Below are 21041 nucleotides of genomic sequence, written 5' to 3'. Positions count from 1 at the left end.
TAATGGGAGTTTTGGGATCTCTTGCTTTTTGGTATTTGAGTGATGAATATATTTTCCTATCAAATTAAATCTCGAAAAGCACTTCAATTTATTTGTATTGGAGCAATATTGAAAAAAATAATTAAGAAAATATATGGAGCCATAAAGTAAAATGGATGTGTGAATTTGACATTGTAAAAACACTATTTCATCTGAGTTAAAAATCATTGCAATGATTATGATTTTTGAGAGAAATTTCCCGTTGCAATGATTTTGCTTTTAGACATGTTAAAAGAAAAATGTTTTTGATTTTTCAGATACAAAAATATATACTTGAAATACTTCATGCCAAAAGGAAAAAATTATGATACTAATATTTTAGTAGAATTTAAAAATCAACTTAATTTTTATATACATCTTTCGAATCTCGACAGTCGCCGTAATATCTTAATCATTTCTTTTCACAGTGAATTCTTTTTTTTGGGCCACTCATCTCTCTATGACTATAATAATAAAAAATGCAGTACTTCTAAACTAAAACAGAACAACATATGGATGTAAACAAAAATGAATGAAAGGTAAATAACATTCTTTTTGTTAAATTGTAAATAGTATACACAACATCCCATGTGTTTTTATTGACCTCCTAGTAATTATGATAGTGGCAATAAAAAGAGAAACTTCGTTTTGTTTGATTTAAAGAAGAAACCGAAGAAGTGATTGTGTGTAGATTCGCAATGCAAATGTAAATCAGTACTGAAACGTAAGCAATCGAACTGACACCACTTTAGGGCATTGCCTTTCTCTGTCACTTTGACCGTTGACTAGCTCTCTTCTTCTTTGTTCTCTTATAGATTTCTATTTAATACTACTGTACATATATTCATTGTGGAAAATTATCATTTATGGATAAAAAATTCCAGTTATACATCTAACCAGAATCAAAATATTCCATTGACTACCTCTATCTTACCACATTTAACTTAGGTTAAATATTCAACTGTATCTAAAAGTTTTACCATGAAAAAAAGTTTAAATAATATTGTTTATAACGTAGATTCGAGGAGGATTTGTGCCATACCGAGCAGCAATGCCAAATTAAACAATCTGTGAATTTTAATTAGAACTTTAATTAAGTACATTATAGTTTTTATCGGCTTATAAAATTCAAAACATGCGAATGATATAAACAATTGGCGAGGGTGTACGTATTGTGAGGCTCAAGCTCAGCTAGATTCCTATAGACTAACCTTGTTTTCCTCAAAAGAGATCTTTTTTAATTAGATTTTTTTTCTTCAAGAACATGCTTTTACACAGAAAATATATGAGATTATTCTCTTTTCCAAAAGACAAGTTTTTTATTTTCAGCGTACATTTTTCTCACATGAAAGAAAATTAACTCTCTTTTTCTTACAAGGAGATAAACAAAATTGACTCAAGTTTTTTTTTCTTAGTTAAGGTCTATAAGAACATCCCATTAGTGAATCCCATTTAGAGTTCGAAGTTTTCAATATTTTATTATTAAAACTTTTTTTTCTGTTTGATTAAAAAAAATAAAATTAGACCAGTCGTAGACCGCTACGTGTCGTAGAATCCACGAAACAGTGATGAACTCACCATAGCGAAGTTCACTGCAGAGAGTTCATAAGGGACAGGTTCATAAAAAAATGGTTATTTTAATATATTTTTTTCTTGGCAAACGTGTGAATTTTCCATGAACCTCTAATGGAGATGTTCTAACAATATTAGTAAGTATGAGACTAAGATGTAACACATCTGATCATTTACTCATGTGACTGTCACTACAAATGCAAAAGAACATTACATTAATTTCTAATATAATCATAACTTTAGAATATGTTTTTATGTTTGAACAAAAAAAATATATGTTTTTTATGATAGTTATTTGGTACTTGGTTTAAATATATGTTTCAGCGTTTGGATTTTTTTTGTCCTCAGTTTTAGTTGGTTTATCGAACCATCCCGGTCTAGATGAGACCGGTTTTATGGTTTAGTTTATTTCTTTTATATAATTGTTTAAGTTGTCTCGTGTAAGAAATTTTAAAATTTTAAAAATGAAAATCTTTTAAGAAAATACATATATTGTTCTCGGCTCTAGTTGATGATAAACTCGAGCTAGAAGACATTAGTTTGCTGTTTATGATTTTCTCTCTCTAGGTTTCCTCTGACTTCTCTCTAGAGAGCTTTCACCGTCGCTTCGCAGTCTCCGGCCGGCGATTCCGGCTCTCTTTGCCGCCGCCGGTCCGGTCATCGTATTAGACTTCTTTTGCCTCTGTTTTTTCTTTTCTTTTTTAATTTACGGTCATGCATCTTAGTCTACGGTGGTGGTCCGTCTTCAAGTTTCCGGGAAACGGTGGCGTCTGCTCCGTTATTCGCCGGCGGTTGACTCTGGGGCCGTGTTGTTCCCATTTTTGGTATTGGTCGCCGGCTTCTGATTCCCACGGATGTGTTCGGGCTGAGAGAAGGGTGATTCGTTATGGTGATGGGTGGCTGAATTCGGAGGCGATCTCGGCGACGCCGATAGAAGCTCTCTGAAGTTCGGGCCCTTGAAGATTGACGCCGACCCCTATACCTCTAATATTGTCGTTGGAGGTGGTTTTCGGTGTCCTTTGGTCTATTCCCGGTGATTTCGGTGGTTCTGATGTGGTTTGGTTCAGTTCAGCGTCGACCTCTGTATGGGATAGAGTTGGTGTCTTGTTGCTCCGGTGAAGGTGCGGTTATGGCCCCGGCGGCGAGTTCGAGCCGTGTGAGAAGACGAAGCACCTGCGTCCGACACGCGTCTCTTAGACGGTTGTGGTTTCGACACGTGGAGGTGTGTGCTGCGGGGAAGCGGTGCGGCTGTTGGATCTCGTTTTTCCTTTGGGCTTCGGGTTTTGTCGTTTGTGGGGTTTTGGTATGGTTTTTTTTTCGTTTGGGCTGGGTTTGGACCTTTGTAATTTTTCTCTCTTTCAAATAATATATCTTTCAGATGGCAAAAAAAAAGATAAACTCGAGCTATACAGTTGATTTTTGTCATTTGTCTATGTATGAATTTCAAAGAAAATGATTGGACTCTTGGAGCAAGATCGTTGACCCAATTTACACGCATTCAACATTCTTTTCCTCATTCATAGAGAAGATTAATTTTAGTTGCGCAAAAAAAGAAGAGAAGATTAATTTTCTTCTCACAAATAGTGACATGAACATTTAGATTTATTGTTCCATAAATATCGTCAACGTTGATGTGATCGTGATATACTGGTCGCTAATTTATTTTATTTTTTGAATTGAATAATAAGGAAAAGTTTGTAGCCATTTTTTTGGTCAACAGCGAAAAGATTTGTACAGACTAAAAGAATGTTCAAACAAACATATATATACGGATATGTCGATACTTTCATAATGGGCTTGTTGAACTTGCGCGCCATATCTCTTTTTAGTTTTTAGTGGTCGGTGCATGAGATAAGTCAAAGAAACCCACTAGTTCATTTCCTCGCACACTTTATACGACATATTTTCCTTTTCACATTGCTAATATAATTTAAACAAATAATTTAGAAAGTTTATCTAATTTGCAAAGATTCAAAACCATGAGTTTGACTACCAGAGTTGAAAACAGAAGTGGAGACAAACCATTCCTCACATGTGGGTCCATGAATTTACCACCCAAAAAGATTTTGCCAAGCTTGTTAAAAGTTCTTTGGTCTGAAAACAGCTAAAGTATTCTCTTATTTATTTAAGTAGTTGGTGGAACCTAGATTAGCTTTCTGTTGTGAGGATTAGATGGAGACCAGAGCTTATAAGCACCACCAAGGAAACTCATTGAAGGTTGTGTGTTATGGATTTGGTTAGCTTTCTCTTAAGTCATAAATGAAAAGTGAAGATTAAGTAATCTTGTTTCAAACCCTTTCTTCACAGCTATAGTCAGGACAGTTTTCTGTTTTCTAAGAAATGGAATCATCCGTAGTATAACTTAAATTTCTCTTATAATTTTGACTTGATAATGTAGTAATCAAAATTTCATATTTTTATCCAAAGTCCAGTCTATAGACTATAGGCGTGGAGCAAGGGTTTGAATCTTAAGAAGCTGATACATGCTTTTCCATATTCAAACTAGTTTGACATGCTTAGCGGTCCCGTGATCTCCCACACATAATAAGACCTAAGACCTCATCCCCGAGAGTGACCTGTAACTATTCTTGTCTAATTCCTTGATCTTCTGACATGAGCTTTTATTTATGTTTCATACACAGTCAATAGCCTGTTTATTTCAAGCATAAAGTAGTTTTAAGATGAACTGTTTTCTTTCTTTAGTTACTATTTTATTTATGTTTCATACACAGTCAATAATAGCCTGTTTATTTCAAACATAAAGTAGTTTTAAGATGAACTGTTTTCTTTCTTTAGTTACTATTTCATGGAAATGCCTTCGCACCCCTCTCTCTATCTTTTTAAGGTCTGAGTATCTCATCTCTCTCTTCTTTGCCGCTACTTGTAACGCCACTTTCACCAGCCTCTTTGCTATCCCCTGCACATCACCAATTACGTGTTTTTTCACTTTATAAAGACTCACTCACTAGCACAAAGAAAGAAAAAAAACAATTTATGAGTGCTTAATTCTCACGTTACGCGGATGATTCTGCACCATCTCTACTGCTTCTTGGTTACTCATATGTTCCCATAGTCCATCTGACGCACATATTATAAACTTGTCCTTCTCCTCCTCCAGCCTATGCACCGTCACCGACGGCTCTGCACTCAGTAACGGCCTGCTGAACGGTGCCCTCAGTCTGAATTTCGCATACAACGGTTCCCTGTTGAACTCCGACCGTTTCAGATACACATCCCGAATTGATCTTGAAACCTGCCATTACAAATCACTCAGAGCAGTATGTAACAACATATACAAACATACGACTTTTGTGTGTGTTTATTTCACCTGAATGATTCCTTTTACTCTCCAAACGTTATGCTTCAGAAGTCAGAACCACTATATCCGGATGGTTCGGATGCAGAGCCTGAAGCTCCCTTCGCACTGACTCTATAGACGCATTATGTTCGGTCGACAGCTGAGTGGCGTGAACATCTCCTGTTGCCTTCATGACTTGTCCCAGCATTGGCCACGTAGAGCTTCCCATCGCAGATGACGCATACAAGGCAGCATGAGTGCGTGTGGCATCATGTGGGTTCGATGTCATGCTTGGAACTTCAAGTAGCATGGCACATATGGTTTGAACAGCCTCCAGGTTTATACTCTCAAAAGTGTGTACCCCTTTCTCAGTTTTTTGATAGGCAACAGACTCGAAAAGCTATCAGCAGATTTTGCAATTACAAGAACCAGCTTGAAAAGAACCTGATTTATTACCATATAATAATGTTAACAATGAATGTAGTACGTCTTAAACAGTAGATGACAGGTACAATATGATAAAACAAAGGGTGCATAAATACAATATGCCGTTCACTCCTATTGGAACAAGGGTGCGACTGAGAAAAATATGAATTCCAATAAAGGCATAAAATAAAACACACAGCATTTGTTTAAACATAAGGCCCTAAGTCATCAATATGTCTTCCATTGGACAACAACAAAACATAAATTAAAAAAAAAGAGTAGACACATAAAAAGAGTTCATTATGCTGCAGAAGAAGCATAAGTTTAAAATGATCAAGGAGGTGTTGCCTTTGACTCGCCAGGTTAAGGCTTAGAGCTGCAAGGGAGCATGGGCCTCCACAGAGTATCATTTTCCAGGTTTAGGCTGAGGGCTGAAAAGGAAGGAGGGCCTCCACAGAGTGTCTTTTCCTCCAGGAATATCCATGAGGGAGATTCCTCTGCTTTTCAACCAAGCTCTAATCTTGTCGCTTCTCTCAAAGTCTTTCAGGTCCCGTCTCGTTTTCCTTTCTTCAATCAACTGTAATACTTCTTCTTCCCCTAATTTTCCTCTTCCTAATGCCTTTTGTTTCATCTCTTTCAAAAGCTCTTCGTAGCTCAGACTCGTGAGCAGACCAAGCACATCGAGGATTCCCCTCGCTGCTTTCTCGAGCTCCACCAGCGACACAACCAGCGACATCCTCTTCGTTTTCTTCTTGAGTTTGGTGATTAAAACCTTGATGAGTTTCATCGTTCTTGGCAACGCGTCTCTGAGTATGTGAGGTGAGTTCAGGTCGTCTGACATTTTCTCTTCAAAATCCCTCCACAATTTCTTAATAGCGTCTTGAGCTTCTGAAGTCTGCTTATAGTACTTTCTATTCTTGTCTTTTAGTGCTTCTTGATATGGAGCCAGAGCTTCAACAAGATCTTGTAATGTCTAAAAAAAAAGAGGAGATATGAAAATAAATAAATAAATAAATAAACATTGGCAAACCATTAATTCAAAGTTGGGAAAGTAGTGTTGTACCTGATATACATTATACAAAGAGTCTGACGAAACCTCTAGCTCGTGCTTGGTATAGGTCAGGGAAGTGCGGTAGTGCACACTCATCAAGAAGTATCTCACAGCCAGTGGGTGAAACACGACCATCATCTACACAATGCTGCATATTAGCCCACAACAGAGACTAAATTTTATTTATGTGAACAAGATAAAAGAAAAAAACTTACTTCTCCAATTGTAATATATCGACCATGTCTTTGCAACTTATGGTCGTCGTTGTAGATGACTTGCTCACTGTGCAACCAGAAATTCGCACCACTACTATCTTCTTCACAACAAGTCTGGGCAATCACGTTTTCATGGTGCGGGAATTTCAGATTTGCAGTACCACCGTGAATGTCAAATCTCGGAGGGAGGTAAAGGGTGCTCATTGCTCTGCACTCTACGTGCAATCCTGGTCTACCTAGTCCCCAAGGGCTCTCCCAGCTTGGTTCTTCTTCACCAGGTTTTGCAGCCTTCACAGCATAATAATAATAATAATAAATAATAATTTTACCGACTTAAAAAAAAAGAAAGAAATAAAAAAAAAACAGGCCATACCTTCCACAGTGCAAAGTCAGCAGGATTGCGCTTTTTAAGATCAAGAAGCGCAACACGCCCACTGACACGATTACCAGCTAGTGATTGACTAGAAAGTAGTTGACCATAGTTTGGTGACTTATGGACCGAGAAGAAAACATCACCACCCACTTGATACCCATAACCTTTCTCAATGACCTTTATAATGATATTGATGATGTGCTCCACATGGTCACTGACACGAGGTTCGTGGGTGGGAAGGAGGCACTGAAGAGCATTCATATCTGCAAGATACTGCTTGCGGAGGCGACTGCTGTAGTCTACTGGGTTCTCCCGATGGAACTCAGCTTTTAAGAATAGCTGCAGTAATATTCAGAGAGACTTTTTTTTTTTTTTTTACTTTGGAACAGAGAGAAAACAAAAAGAAAAAAAAAAGAGATCAACTGGGAACATACGTACCATGTTATTAAGGTCTCCAAGACTCCGCACATAATTAACTTGGTAACCCAAGTACCTTAAGTATCTGCATAATTCATGCATATATATGTTTAACAGAATCACTCAAACTTAACAACAATGGTGTGGAGAGGGAAATATAGAAGAGAGAGACCACACCTGTAAAGGACGTCAAAAGCAACGGATGTTCGAGCTTCGTGGAGATTGAGGGAATCGTAACTGTGAAGTGCGACTCCGCAGACATACATTCCGATCTTCCCTGGATTGATTGGCTTTAAATTTTCCTTCTGATTCGTTATCGTATTGTACAAACACAAATCCTTCGACGCCATTATCGTCTCCACCTCCATCTCTCTCTCAATCTTCGGATAACCTAATTGCGAGACTTCCCCACCCCCAAACCGAAATATTTATTTATTTACTGTCGGCCCCCCCCCCAACCTCCTTTTCCACCGTCTATCTGTTAATAATAGTAATAAAAAAAAATAAGGAAAAGAGAAAATAAACACAATGATAAATAAAAACAAAAAATAAAATTGAAATTTTACTTAATTTGTTATTTGCATTTAGTTTTGGTTTGTCTTTTAAATTGGTAAACATATGTTAACTAGGTGACTCACCCTACGCGGGTATTATTATTTTACGAAAATAAAAGTATAATAATTTAAGCTTTGAGCAAATCAAATACTACAAACACACCTGGACCTAACATTATAAGGCGAGTACCATTAATCTCAATAATATAACATTAATCTCGACCTAACATAGTAATAAGATAAGTAAAAAAAAAAGTAAAGGAAACACATGCTTAATTAAAGTGACTAACACTAATTATATAATGTGAATATGTAAATGATGTTTTATATGTATCCAAAAATGGATGAATTGCTCTAATGAATACTATATGAATAAGAATGATTTTCGAGTTTAAATATGCGTTGAAAGTTTAGAATTGGAGGCACGTAATAGTATTAGGATTAGAATGTTAAACTTGTTAAGAAAGCTATTGCAGGGATGATGTTATGTTAGAGCATGTTTCCACCCAGAATTCAAACACACATATTCATGAGCAAGTGATTGAATGAATTTACCGCGAGCAGCTGATTCATGTCGATGGTTGCATCCAAATCACCACTGTTGGCCAAGTAAGCATCTATGATAGACTCGTGAGACAAATTATCTAAAAGGATTGCAAATTTCTCTTCCGTGTCCAACTCCAACTTCAAATCCTCATCCCTCATCTGCTGATTGTGACAGGTGTGTACATTTGAGAACTTAAAAAAGTTCCCATTCCTTGGACTCCATCTCATAAACATATGCTCCACAGGGTTGGTACTGCACGTGAAGTGTGGCAGCAGCAGCAGGCTTTGCAAAACAACCCTCTTCTTTCGAGAGTGGTACGTACGTAAGCTCCTTGCGTGGGGATTCAAAGCTGATTTTCCTGGCTTCATCGCTAAGTGTTGGTACTGAACAAAGAACAAGCAAACTCATTACTCAATCATTCATTCATACAGTAAACCAAAATCAAGCAAGATTGTCACGATGATTCCAATCAATCATAATGATCACGTGAAATCAAAACTGATGTCACAAAGAGATCATCGTTACAAGTAAAAAAAAAAAAAAAAATCTATGATAATATTATGATCAGCTTCACGCTTAGGTCAAAATCAAATCTAAAGGCATCGATTCTACACACATGAATTCCCGGAAACGAATCAGGAGGAATAACGAAGATAGATAACAATCAAGGGCGAGACTCTACATACACAGAAATCGAAATTTTCTACAGAAACATATGATGATGATCTACAGAAACTGATTCACAAATTTAAAACGTTGCGATCGCTCGCTGCAGAAAACAAACGAGCTTACCAGAAGAAGAAAACAATCAAGGGCGGGCGCTGAAGAAAAAGTTCGAGAGAAGGAGCGTTTACTTGACGCATCATCTGTTTGGCGACGTTATTATCTTTATCCTTGACCCGGTTATAGTCATTCTCATCCTCTCGGATATTTTGACGTGACGTCTCTATTAATAACTGGCTGACTCGTCGTATCATCTGTGTCGGGCATAAAAAGGGAATATGCACTCTCTGTCGCCGGTTCTATTTGACGTTTAAACCAATCTCGAATCCACGCTACCAAGACGTTGACGGTGTTAAACCATTTATCCAAACTAAGAACCAAAATTACTAAATAGGAAGTATGAGATTTTTAATGAACAAAACTCGACCGAACCTTTTTTGTTTTTTAACTTCAATTTATTTATTCAAAAAAAGAGGGCCCAACAGGAATTACAAAAAACCCAAACGAACAAATCCAAAAAAACCAAATTCGGCCGAACTTTTAAATTCACCTCTCACTCTCTACGATCAATCAAAATGTCACACAGATAATTAAAATAAAAAATCATTTTAAAATAGCTAAAAAGAAGAATAACGTCAATTTTAAAGACAAAAACGCTATTATTAAAATCGTAAACTCTAAATTTTAAATTTTATACTCAAATCCTATATCCTAAACCAAAATCTAAGACCATATTTTAATCACATTGTGATATATGATCTACGTTACGAAATTTAAGGAAATATAGCACTAGTGTTACGGATGAATTCATATTTTCTTCCTTGTGTTACGATTTTGCTGTTTTGGTATTTTCTTAAACACTTGCTAAAGCTTTTTGTAATTTGTGTTACTGCTCTTGCTTCTTATTCACCCACCAGTATCTCTAGCACTTCTGCCGAGATATCTTCTGCGATTATAAGGAGAGGAACGCTCAGTTGCGAAGTTTTCTCCAGTAAAGGAACAAGCATGGAGAATCTCGAGAACTCTATTACTCGTTACGTGTGTTCTTGCGTCACGTTTGTACCTTCTATAAACCACCAAGAGACGAAATTCAAACTTAAAGCACCACCAGAAAGAAGAAAAAAACAATGGAAGCTATGTCTTAAGCCTGCACAAATACCATCACAAGCCTATCTCCGAGTTCGAGAACTCATTATAGTTTCGTCTTTCCTCAAGTGTTCGTGTTTAATTACAACGTTTCATAATATCACATCAATTGAATTATTGCTTCCAAAAAAAAAAGTTTTAAAAAGGATTATTGCTTCAATATTTTTTTTTCCTATTAAACCGATCTTTGACATTTTTATGATACTTTAGGGTCACCAAGTTGTAATCACAAGTTTCAACTCCTAAGTTTCATTTTATTTATATGATATTTTACCATTTAACAAACAAACAAAAACACCCAAACCCCAGATATGATTAACAACATTTGATGATTGATCATTAGGCTAACTGGACCAAAAATACTCATGAACTGTCTTATCGTTGGACGACTTAAATCCCAAAAATACTCATGAACAATATAGAGGGCCACTAGTACAGTTGTTTGGCTTGCAAGTAATATGATGTGAACATGTAATGATGTAACCATAAAGCATAAGTGTTTTTTCAAGTGATTTATCCGGCCTACAAGTGGTTTATGTTTATATCAGTTCTGGTTTAAATTGTTCCTTTAGGGCCTTAGGCAATAGCAAGCCCTAATGTAAGACACAATCTTTACCATTCTCTTTTGAACCTATGCAACACAAAGTGCATTTCATTTATATATTACACAAAGGGATTTGAGAATCAAATCTTGATTTACTCAAAGTACAAGAATCATTCCAATGCCTCATGTGAACCAACCACAACATATCATATCTTGGAGCCTGAAGCCGGTATTCGACCGGTTTCCCTGATATATTGGGCTTCAGCCACTGCTTTCTCGACATCACGGGCTTTTCTAGCTTCTGCAGAAGCCCGTTTCTCTTCCGACCTTTACATAACCATTGCTATATTCTTCACCATTTTTGCTACAGCTTCAGCCTTCATCTGCTAACCTTTAACCTACCAACAATGCTTTATCATTGACTTTTATGCAAGTGATAAAGCAGAAGTGTTCAAAAACACCTCACATACCGCAATTCGTTGCATTTCTGCTTCGAGTTTGGCTTTCTCCTGACTTTCCCAAGCTTGGATACTGATCTCCTCACGCTTATACCTAAAAAAAAATTTGAGTGTCACAAAGAAATGAAAAACAAGTTTTTTTTAGGTATTCTACTTTATGTTTCTTCACTGACAAGTTCAATATAACCTTTCATTTATGTTTCTCATACACAGTCAATAGCCTGTTTTGAACTTCAACAGAAGTTAAGTGATTGCTATCCTTTTCTGCAGTTGTCTATTTAGAAATTTGATTGCTGATGTAGTAATCAACATTTCAAGCATAAAGTAGTTTTAAGATGAACTTTTTTCTTTCTTTAGTTACTATTTTAACAGGTATATCTGAAAAAACGATCAAAAAGATAATAATCAAGGGTTAAATCCTAAACTATAACTTAACGAATACAAAAGAATCCCAACTTAAGATAACAAATAACAAAACAAAAATCTTTTAGTGATAATCTTGATATGAAGCTCTCTCTCTGTATCTTAAGACAAGAAGACCCACACAAGCAAGCATCCTCATCTTCAAATTTAAATGTTCCGCCTAAAGAGGTTTAAATGAACAGAGGTGAATCAAACGCAAATAATCTTAGTTCTCTAAATGAGAAGGTCTAATGTTTATTTACCTCTTCATAGATCGACTGGGACTCTCAAGCCATCATATGCAAGTTCTACCGAAATCCCTTCCCTAATAAAACCAAAAAATTGCAACAAATAAGTAAAGATTAGTCCTCTCTTTCTGCGTATGGTTTCTTCAGATAGATAGATGGTGTTAATTGAGATTTGTCTACAGTTTGCTACCTTTTAGACCATTCTTCAAGAAACTCATTGTCTTTGTGGTGATCAAACTCGTGAGTCATTCCGATTAAAAGAGCCCTTTTCGGACTCAGTCTTTTGATCGTCTCTAGTGTCTACAGAAAACAAAAGTAAGCATATATAAACCATAAAAAGAATAAATACAGTAACTACAACAAACTAAGCTAACCTGTGGGAAACATAAGTGTGTGTTGTGGGATCCTGTCTGCAGCAAAAAAAAATAAAAGAAACAATGTGAAAACATCAGATAGAGTATTCATACAAATTCAAACTTTAAGCACACGGATAATGTCTATTACCTTATATAATGTGTCCAAGATAAGGAGATCCAGTTGTCCACCACCAGATTTCGATATAACTGTATAAAATCCAAAGGCAAAAGAGTCTGAGATATCTTGTTTCAGAATATCAAACACACACACACACACGCGCTAAGCAAAAGTGTTAACACCTACCATACTCAGTGCTTGGAAGAAAGCGTGACACATCGGATATATACGCCACTCTTGATTTTTCGCCAAAAAGGAAGCCAAGACAGACATAGTCTTCTCCATGCATCACCTACGGGAAATAAACAAAGATTCAAGTCTCCACACAGATCATCAGCAGGAAATACATGATTTCACTATTTCTACCGAAATAACTTACTGGAAGTGGCGTGAACGATAAGCCAGAAGCTACAAAAGGCTTCTCACAATCTTCCTCGATCACTCTCCAATCCAGCTGCGCTACTCGCCTAACTTCTTGCCCTTCTTTAAGTTTCTTCTGAACCAAATACGGGAACTTCACAGCAAGGCTGTTTTCAGTTAAAAAACAAAAAAAATTGTTGAAACTACAGCTTCAAAATTTCCAAAGATGATTGAAGAAGATATCATTATTATATACTACCTACCTGTCCATAGCATATTGGCTAACAAAAATAGGAGTAGGATCTATATCATTGGTGGGACTAAATGGCTGCACGGAACGTATATCATCCAGGCCAAGTACTGCATCAGCATGCTCATGAGTCAAAATGATCTGCATCATATATAGCAAACATAATCTCAAGCAGCATTCATAAAAAGAGGAGATCTAAAGTAGACGGGGAGAGCTTACGGAATCAACTTGAGGAATGTTGTGAAGAGTGAACCAACGAAGGACTTGTTCCCTGAACGTCTTGCCAACGTCGATTTGAATGTACTTATGCTTGCCATCATCATTTGAGCAATAATCGATGAGCAATGAAGTGTTTCCCCTGCCAATGGATCCACACACACACACAATCTTAAAAGCCTTCATACGGATCGAAAGCTATACATCAGAGCTCCGATTAAAACAATGGCGATGAGATGATAGAAGAAAAAATAATAATAAACCGAATCTCGAATCTAAACGAAGATCGCATTGAGAGTGTGTATTACCTGTAGTTAGGGTTTCTCTCGGGAGGGATCGAGAGAGACTGAGAGCAGACGTGGCAGGGGGAGTCGGATTTCTGGATCAGGCACATTGCGTTAGGGACCGCGCTCGAGCATCCCGTTCCGAGGAATATCAGAGCCGATCCGTCGCGATCGGAGCCGTTCTCAGTTGGATTCGAACCGTCTTCCATCATCGGAGATTATACGTATTGTCGGTGTAACGAATCTGGAATATTCCGGCGGAGGAGAGGATCCTCTAGAATACAGTGGGCTAACAGAACAAAGCAAGGAGAGAAAAATAGATATAGCTTTTTAATTAATATTGCCACGTGGCATAATCTTAGCGGCTCTAAGTGAACTCATTGTGGGACAATGTTTGCAGAGAGAGAGTAAAAAAAGAGAGCTCAGGATGTGGTGACATCATCTCAGTTCAGATGAGTGCGAAGGACCCAACCAACGCTGTACCATATTTCTTCACAGCTCAGAATGCACCAGCCGGGAATCGAACCCGGGTCTGTACCGTGGCAGGGTACTATTCTACCACTAGACCACTGGTGCTTGTTGACCTTTGTTATTTATAAACGAATAAGACCTAACTTTAATGGATTCAGGCTTTTCTCTTTTGTATTTTGTCTTCTCGTGAAGCTCCAAGGCTTCTCTTTTATAACTCCTTCCCTTCCAGGTACTAGAAATGATAAGTAGATGCTGTTATATTTTGTGGACTGTTAGCTAGCAGAAACTACGATAACTCTAAGATATTTGACTAAGGCGGGATTGTTTCTCTGCTTGTGCGTTTGTGTCTCATTATAACATGAATACGCAAACGGAAAAACAAAGAAACAATTTGGCCTAAATCAAGTTGCCTCTTGATTTGTACGTAATATTTTACTTAATAGCAAGACTTGAAACTTCATATTCAGCCCAAAAAAAAGAGTTGAAACTTCACAGCTCATACAATGCGCAGCATGCCTCACTGTTTGTTGATCACTTTTGATTATTCTTGATGATTTCATTATAGACTTTGGTGTTTTGTTTTTAGCTGCCTTCACGATTAGATATACGGTAAAAGGTGCAATTAGGTACGAATTATTGGTGCAACTGAGAAAGGCTTGACTGTAACACCAAGAGTTTCTATACATTTAGGATGCTCACTTTCTCTGAAGTTATATGCAAGTAATAATATCAATTATGAGAAGAAAAAGTAATTATGCTGCGACATACATGATTCAATGGCTAGAAATAGAATCTCTGAGGTTTATGCCTTGATGGGGTATATCTTACGTTGCTATATCATTAAAGGTATCCATTATTTATCGGCGTTCAGGTATAGTGAAGCTGATAGCTCGCTTGTTGCTTTAGAGCTCTGTTATTGTTACTTTCAGGAATCTCTTGTGAAAGATGATTTTTGGTGATGTGATTTGCCTTTTTGTTGGTAATGTAAATGGTATGTCCCGATTTATGACAACGATTGCAACTGTTGTTGTCTTTATGTGGAAGACATTTCTACTGGATTCTACCTTGGGTTTATGATACTAGACTTAGCAGTAAACAATGAAGCTTTAGGTTGTAAGAGATTTGGACGCCGACAATGCGAGAACTGTTCATTCTCTTTAGTTACTGTGCGATGTATAGTGCTCTAAGGTCAGCTGTAAGTTTATTGGTAGAACCCCAATGGATATTCCAACAATAAGGAAATAATTTGAAAAAAAACGTATGAGAGAAGGATGAAAGTTTCTTTGAGTATATCATTTGATAACTTTCAAGAACCTCATAAAAACTCCAATAGCTAATGTGTCTTTCATTTATTGGTTTGTCTTTTATATTAAGACTAGTTCATGACCCGCGCACCTGCGCGGATTTATCTTTTGATTCACATATTTTATATAAATGTTGTATATTATTTAAGATTTATAATATAAAAAGGTTAGAATGATCCGGAACAAAAAAAAATCGATCCAGACAAAAAAAACAAATACCTACTTAGATCCAAATATTGAGAACTCGAATAACTTATACCTGAAATGAACATATTTATACCCGACCCAGTGAGCTAAATTTCAAACATAATATCTTTTGTTATATTTTTAATTCATTTTTTTGGGTTGGTGAGATTTACCATTTATTCGAAAGATTTCGCTAAATTAACGGTATATATTCGTAGGTTTCTTTTTTTCTGAACAGGAAAAAAAAGATTTGGGTCTTGATTAAGTTTATCTTATATAACAAATTGCTGTTATAAATAATATTTATAAAAACTAATTTGTAACAGTAATATCATTTTTGTTATAAATTAGTATATCATGGTTTATAGGTTCAAAGTATATATTTAGTTGTCTTCATAGTATTGCTAATATTGATGGATGCAAGTTAATGAATACAGATAATATATTGTATTATTAGTAATCTGTCGTATAGTATTATATGTTAGTAGATGTATTATTAATAATCTATCTTATAGTATAATATGCTAGTGGATGTATCTAGCTTATAGTAAAATATAGGTAATATAAGGAAACATGCGTAGTGGATATAATAATAAGGTAAAAAGTGAAAAACTATGGTAATGGTTGATGTTAATTATTTATAAAAAGGCATGTTTAATAATAAGTAGATTAATATAGCATTAATTACATAAGGTCCAACATTAAAATCCACCTAAAAGAAGTTGTAATGTTTCTGTTTTAATAAGATACTAGATTTTGACCCGCGCTTTGGAAGCGCGGAATATTTTACGATAAAAAAATTCACTAATTACTTAACAAATATTTGGTAATTTTTAAAGAGTGTGTATTTAAAATATTTTTGCATTTAAATCAGTGTTTTTAAATTCAACTCGATTGTGATTATACCGGTTAATCCGGAGATCTGACAATTCAATTTAGGTTTCTAAAATATTCATATTATAAAAAATCAGTAAAACCCGAGACTAACCGATTGAACTGATGGATGACTGCTATGTATAATCTAATTGGATTTAAATTGTAATAGTTTCATAATTTGTAATCTTATAATCCAAACTTTAAAGTTCATTATTTTACAATTTATGAAATTATGACATTTCTACAAAATTTTAAAGAGAAAATGGTAGATATAAAATAAATAAGATTAATTATTGTATTGTTTGGAAGCATTAATAGTAGTATAAAAAATATATTGTTTGGAACATTGATAGTAGTATAAAGAAATAAGTATATTGTTTGGAAACATGGATAGTAATATAAAGAAAGAAACATTAGTGATTTAATGTAGGTTTAACTATAAAATATAAATGTGTATTTAATTTAAAAACTTACAAAATAAATGTTAGGTCCAACAGAATGTTTCTGTTTTAATAAGATAGATATTAAACTTTAATTCAAAAATTAAAATATTATAGCACTTAATCGAAGACTTGGATCCCGCTTGCATGTTACTTTAATCATAAACAACATTGATGTGTCTTTACTTCCCCATCTTATTATATAAAGCTTGGTTCTTCAAAGTTACTAATTAACATGATCGCGACACATGACAATTAAAACTTTAAGATTGTGACATGTGTTAATATATTTCATAATTAAAAACCTTATTATAAATATTATTAATAGTAATTTTCTATTTTTAAAATTCTAAACAAAATATTTAAGATTGTGACATTTGTTAATCTTTCTCATAATTAAAAATTAAAAACTTATTATAAATATTACTAATAGTAATTTTCCATTTTTTAAATTCTAAACAAAAGATAATTGTAAAAGATTATTTGATAGTAATTTTTCTTCTAATATTTTACATGTGTTTAAATATATAATGATTAAAAATATATGTACTTATATAATAAAAACGAATTTTGAATAATCTAATTGTTTTGACCAAAAAAAAAGAATAATCTAATTGTAAATATTTCTAATAGTTAAAAATTATTTAATATTATTTTTTCAGAATTTTTCCTTCTTTAAGATTGTGACATGTGTTAATCTATCTCATAATTAAAAACCTTATTATAAAAATAATTAATAGTAATTTTCCAATTTTAAAATTCTAAACAAAAGATAATATTGTACAAACTGATTATAGTTTAAAACACATGTCAAAATTATTAATTAACATGATTGTGACACATGACAGTTATATATTTAAATTTTTGATATTTGTTAAAATATATCATAATTAAATATATATATATATATATATATATATATATATACAATAATTTTTAAAATTCTAAACAAAAGATAATTGTAAAATATTATTTAATAATAATTTTTTTTCTGATATTTTTACATGTGTTTAAATATATAATGATTAAAATATATATGTACTTATATAATAACTACGAATTTTGAATAATCTAATTGTAAAAATTATTTAATAGTTAAAATTTATTTAATATTAATTGTTTCAGATTTTTCCTTTTTTCAGAATTCTAAACAATTTTCTTTTCTTATTATAATAAAGTTTGGTTCTTCAAAGTTAGTAATTAACACGATCGCGACACATGTCAATTAAAACTTAAAGATTGTGACAAGTGTTTAAAACTAAAATCAATTTGTAAAATATTTAACACTAATTTTACTTTTCTAAAATCATAAAAAAATGTATATAATATTTAATCATAATTATCCTTTTTAAAAAGCTTAAACTAAAAAATTGTAAAAAATATTGATTAATGTTAATTTCCTTCATAGAAATCACGAAGAAAAGATAACTGTAAAAAATAAAAAAAACTGTCAAGAAGTATTTGATAGTAATTATATTTTTTGGAAAAATCTAAGACTTATGAAACTTTGTTTTTCAAAGTTACTAATTAACATGATAGCGACACATGATAATTAAAAGTTTAAGATTGTCACATGTGTTTTAAACAAAAATCAGTTTGTACAATATTTAACACTAATTTTCCTTTTCTAAAATCGTAAAAAATGTAAAAAACATTTAATTGTAATTATCATTTTTAAAAATGTTAAACCAAAAAATTGCTTAATGTTAAATTTCCTTTATTCAAATCATGAAGAAAAGATAACTTTAAAGAAATAAAAAAACTGTCAAGAAATATTTGATAGTAGTTATCATTTTTAAAAAATCTTAGACCAAAAAATGTAAAAGACTATATAATGTTAATTTTCTTTTATTCAAATTATAATTAAAAAGATCATAAACCAAAAATAATTACAATTATTCACATATATATATATAGAACTAAACTCCCTCATATTTGATCACCAAGTATAATTATTGATTCATGAAAAATACAAAGTACGGTTCTGTATCCTTATCATCGCATATTCTTTTCTTCTTACAAACTCAATATGACTTCTTTTGTCATTATTGTTATGCTACCTACGTAAATTATTGCCACAATAATGATTAGGCCTTTGTACAGTAATAATTATCACTCTATAAAAATATTTATTTATTAATGCAAATGTTGTTTCTTAAGATAATTACTATTATCTTAAAGACTTCATATATAATTTTATATATGCAAAAATATTAAACCTAAACCCTTAACATTACCCTATCTCTCAACTCTAAATTTTAAGTTTAAATTAGTTAACCTTAGTTTTTTTTGTCGACATTAATTCTAGAATTAGAAATGTTTTTTTCCTTTTTAAAAGTGAAAATATAATAGTGGTTAGTGTAAACATGAAAAGTAATAATATGAATGTAGTATTTTTGACAATTTTTTTATTTACTTTAGAAACTTGAAACCTTACATTATGATGTATTCACTGCTCCATAAAATATCTTATATCAACAACATGAATATTTGATATTTTTTAGTTTTATGTTAATATCATGTATTAGAAAAAACATGTTCAAAAGAGATGAAAATTATGAAATAAAAAAACATAGAGAAAAAATAATTTAGTAAATGATATTTCTTTAACAAAATTTAGGATAAAAATGTGCATTAAAAACTAGAGTAAATAGAAAAATAATTTTTAATTAAAAAATTAATTTATTATTAAATAACTATTTTACAAATATTTTTCTAAAGTATTTTAAAATATAATTTATCTTAAAATTACTACTAAATATTTAAAAAAATTTAATAAAATATTTAATAATTTTGAAATATTTTTTAGAAATTAATTTTATAGTTTCATAGTATATATATTTTAATCATAAAATATTCTAACAAATTTCACAATATTTAAAATAAAAATATCATCAAATATTATTTTGCAATTATATATTTTTAAAAATTTTAAAAATAGAAATTACTATTAAATAATATTTATGATAAACTATTAACAGAAATCATTTTTGTTATCTTAGTATATATTTATTTATTTATGAGATAGTTTAACTCATATCACATTTTTAAATATATAATTGTCATGTGTCACAACCATGTTACCCATTAATTTTGAAAAACTAGGTTCAATATAGTATTTTATGATAAAATTTCATTATAATTTAGAAAAAGAAAATTAGTATTAAATAAATTATTTTTCAAATCTGTTTTTTCTGTTAATTGAAAAAGGAAAATTTCTTCAAGTTACTATTAAATAATTTTAAAATTGTTTTTCTAATAATTTTTAAAATTAGTTGTTTCAAACTTCGTTTATTTTATTTTCATGGTTCATATATTTTTAATCATTACATATTTAAAACACATGTCACAATATTAGAAAAAAAAATTGTTATCAAATAGTCTTTTGCAATTATATTTTGGTTAGGGTTTCAAAAATGGAAAATTACTATTAAATAATATTAATAATTACTTTCTAAAAATTTAGTTTTGGTTATTATCTTAGTATATATTCTTTTAATTATGATATATATTAGAACAAGTCACATTTTAAATATATAATTGCCATCATATTAATTATCAACTTGGAAGAACCAAGCAACTTAAAAAATTGTTAATAAAATTAAATTATAAAATTCAACAATATAATAAATTATTTAATAAAAATCATGAATAAAAACTATCTATTAAATAAATAGATAAAATTCTTCTATGTATCATGATTATAAAATAAAAATTTAACTTGAACTTATGTAAAAATTTTAATTATAAAATAAATTTCATACAGCATATGCAAATCAATCATAAAATTATTATTTCTTTATGTTCTTTATTAAATTAAAACATCAAAAATCCCGTTGCAACGCAACGGGCTTATATCTAGTGTTTCATAAAGTCAGGTTATTGGATCACCTGCAACGAATCCATGCCATTGGACTGATGGGTTATGTAGTTCCTTTAGCACACTCTTCTCTAACACATTCACATTTTACATTCACATTTTGTAATAAAATATGTTTTCTTCCTTTTTTCACTATGCAAATCTGTGTTTTGCATGATTCAGGTTTATTTTGGGTTGGTTTCAATGGTTATGGCCATTCATTCTTTGTGCTTGACACAGAATTTGTCCTGGAAGGTTTTTTGTTTGGTTCAGTTTATAGGTATATTCATTTTTATAAGCATAAACTGGTTGGTACACCGTTTGAGGCT

The 21041-nt window shown here is 32.5% G+C and overlaps 2 protein-coding genes, 1 non-coding gene and 1 pseudogene across 4 annotated transcripts; all 4 read right to left on the bottom strand.

Moving 5' to 3' along the window:
• Nucleotides 1-4327: 4327 nt before the first annotated feature.
• LOC108819813 (probable protein phosphatase 2C 64) lies at nucleotides 4328-5139 on the bottom strand (annotated as a pseudogene).
• Nucleotides 5140-5467: 328 nt separating this feature from the next.
• On the bottom strand, nucleotides 5468-9396 carry LOC108822253 (cysteine--tRNA ligase 2, cytoplasmic-like). 2 transcript variants are annotated; one of them, XM_056991554.1, is made up of 8 exons: nucleotides 9264-9396; nucleotides 8480-8854; nucleotides 7548-7848; nucleotides 7392-7455; nucleotides 6954-7292; nucleotides 6581-6868; nucleotides 6378-6503; nucleotides 5468-6287 (listed from the first exon to the last, which is right to left on the bottom strand). In XM_056991554.1, exons 3-8 carry the CDS (start codon nucleotides 7736-7738, stop codon nucleotides 5721-5723), a joined length of 1575 nt encoding a protein of 524 aa, XP_056847534.1. In that variant the 5' UTR covers nucleotides 7739-7848; nucleotides 8480-8854; nucleotides 9264-9396; the 3' UTR covers nucleotides 5468-5720. The 2 variants fall into 2 exon arrangements, with proteins under 2 accessions (XP_056847534.1, XP_056847535.1); XM_056991555.1 differs by lacking the exon at nucleotides 9264-9396 and adding an exon at nucleotides 9158-9232.
• Nucleotides 9397-11747: 2351 nt separating this feature from the next.
• LOC108822255 (putative hydrolase C777.06c) lies at nucleotides 11748-13924 on the bottom strand. The gene is made up of 10 exons (XM_056993274.1): nucleotides 13601-13924; nucleotides 13296-13434; nucleotides 13090-13217; nucleotides 12846-12993; nucleotides 12653-12758; nucleotides 12497-12555; nucleotides 12367-12402; nucleotides 12183-12292; nucleotides 12008-12069; nucleotides 11748-11925 (listed from the first exon to the last, which is right to left on the bottom strand). The coding sequence occupies exons 1-9, from the start codon at nucleotides 13786-13788 to the stop codon at nucleotides 12012-12014; spliced, it is 972 nt and encodes a 323-aa protein (XP_056849254.1). The 5' UTR covers nucleotides 13789-13924; the 3' UTR covers nucleotides 11748-11925; nucleotides 12008-12011.
• Nucleotides 13925-14081: 157 nt separating this feature from the next.
• On the bottom strand, nucleotides 14082-14152 carry TRNAG-GCC (transfer RNA glycine (anticodon GCC)). The gene has a single exon. It is a non-coding gene; the product is annotated as a tRNA-Gly (tRNA).
• Nucleotides 14153-21041: the final 6889 nt, after the last annotated feature.

The sequence above is a fragment of the Raphanus sativus genome, chromosome 8 (assembly GCF_000801105.2).
Source record: "Raphanus sativus cultivar WK10039 chromosome 8, ASM80110v3, whole genome shotgun sequence".
NCBI classification, from domain to species: domain Eukaryota; kingdom Viridiplantae; phylum Streptophyta; class Magnoliopsida; order Brassicales; family Brassicaceae; genus Raphanus; species Raphanus sativus.
The sequence above is the reverse complement of the archived record's forward strand: the minus strand, read 5'-3'. Positions and strand labels throughout refer to the sequence as shown.

Bases quoted from the DNA above. Each gene is read 5' to 3' on its own strand.
- LOC108822253 (XM_056991554.1), bottom strand. From the start codon at position 7,738: ATGGAGGTGGAGACGATAATGGCGTCGAAGGATTTGTGTTTGTACAAT. The intron at 7,456-7,547 runs GTGTGGTCTCTC...TGAATTATGCAG, and splicing joins GCTTTTGACGTCCTTTACAG to ATACTTAAGGTACTTGGGTT. The intron at 7,293-7,391 runs GTACGTATGTTC...ATATTACTGCAG, and splicing joins TTGGAGACCTTAATAACATG to CTATTCTTAAAAGCTGAGTT.
- LOC108822255 (XM_056993274.1), bottom strand. From the start codon at position 13,788: ATGATGGAAGACGGTTCGAATCCAACTGAGAACGGCTCCGATCGCGAC. The intron at 12,556-12,652 runs GTAGGTGTTAAC...GATTTTATACAG, and splicing joins TCTTCCAAGCACTGAGTATG to TTATATCGAAATCTGGTGGT. The intron at 12,403-12,496 runs GTAATAGACATT...TTTTTGCTGCAG, and splicing joins TCTTGGACACATTATATAAG to ACAGGATCCCACAACACACA.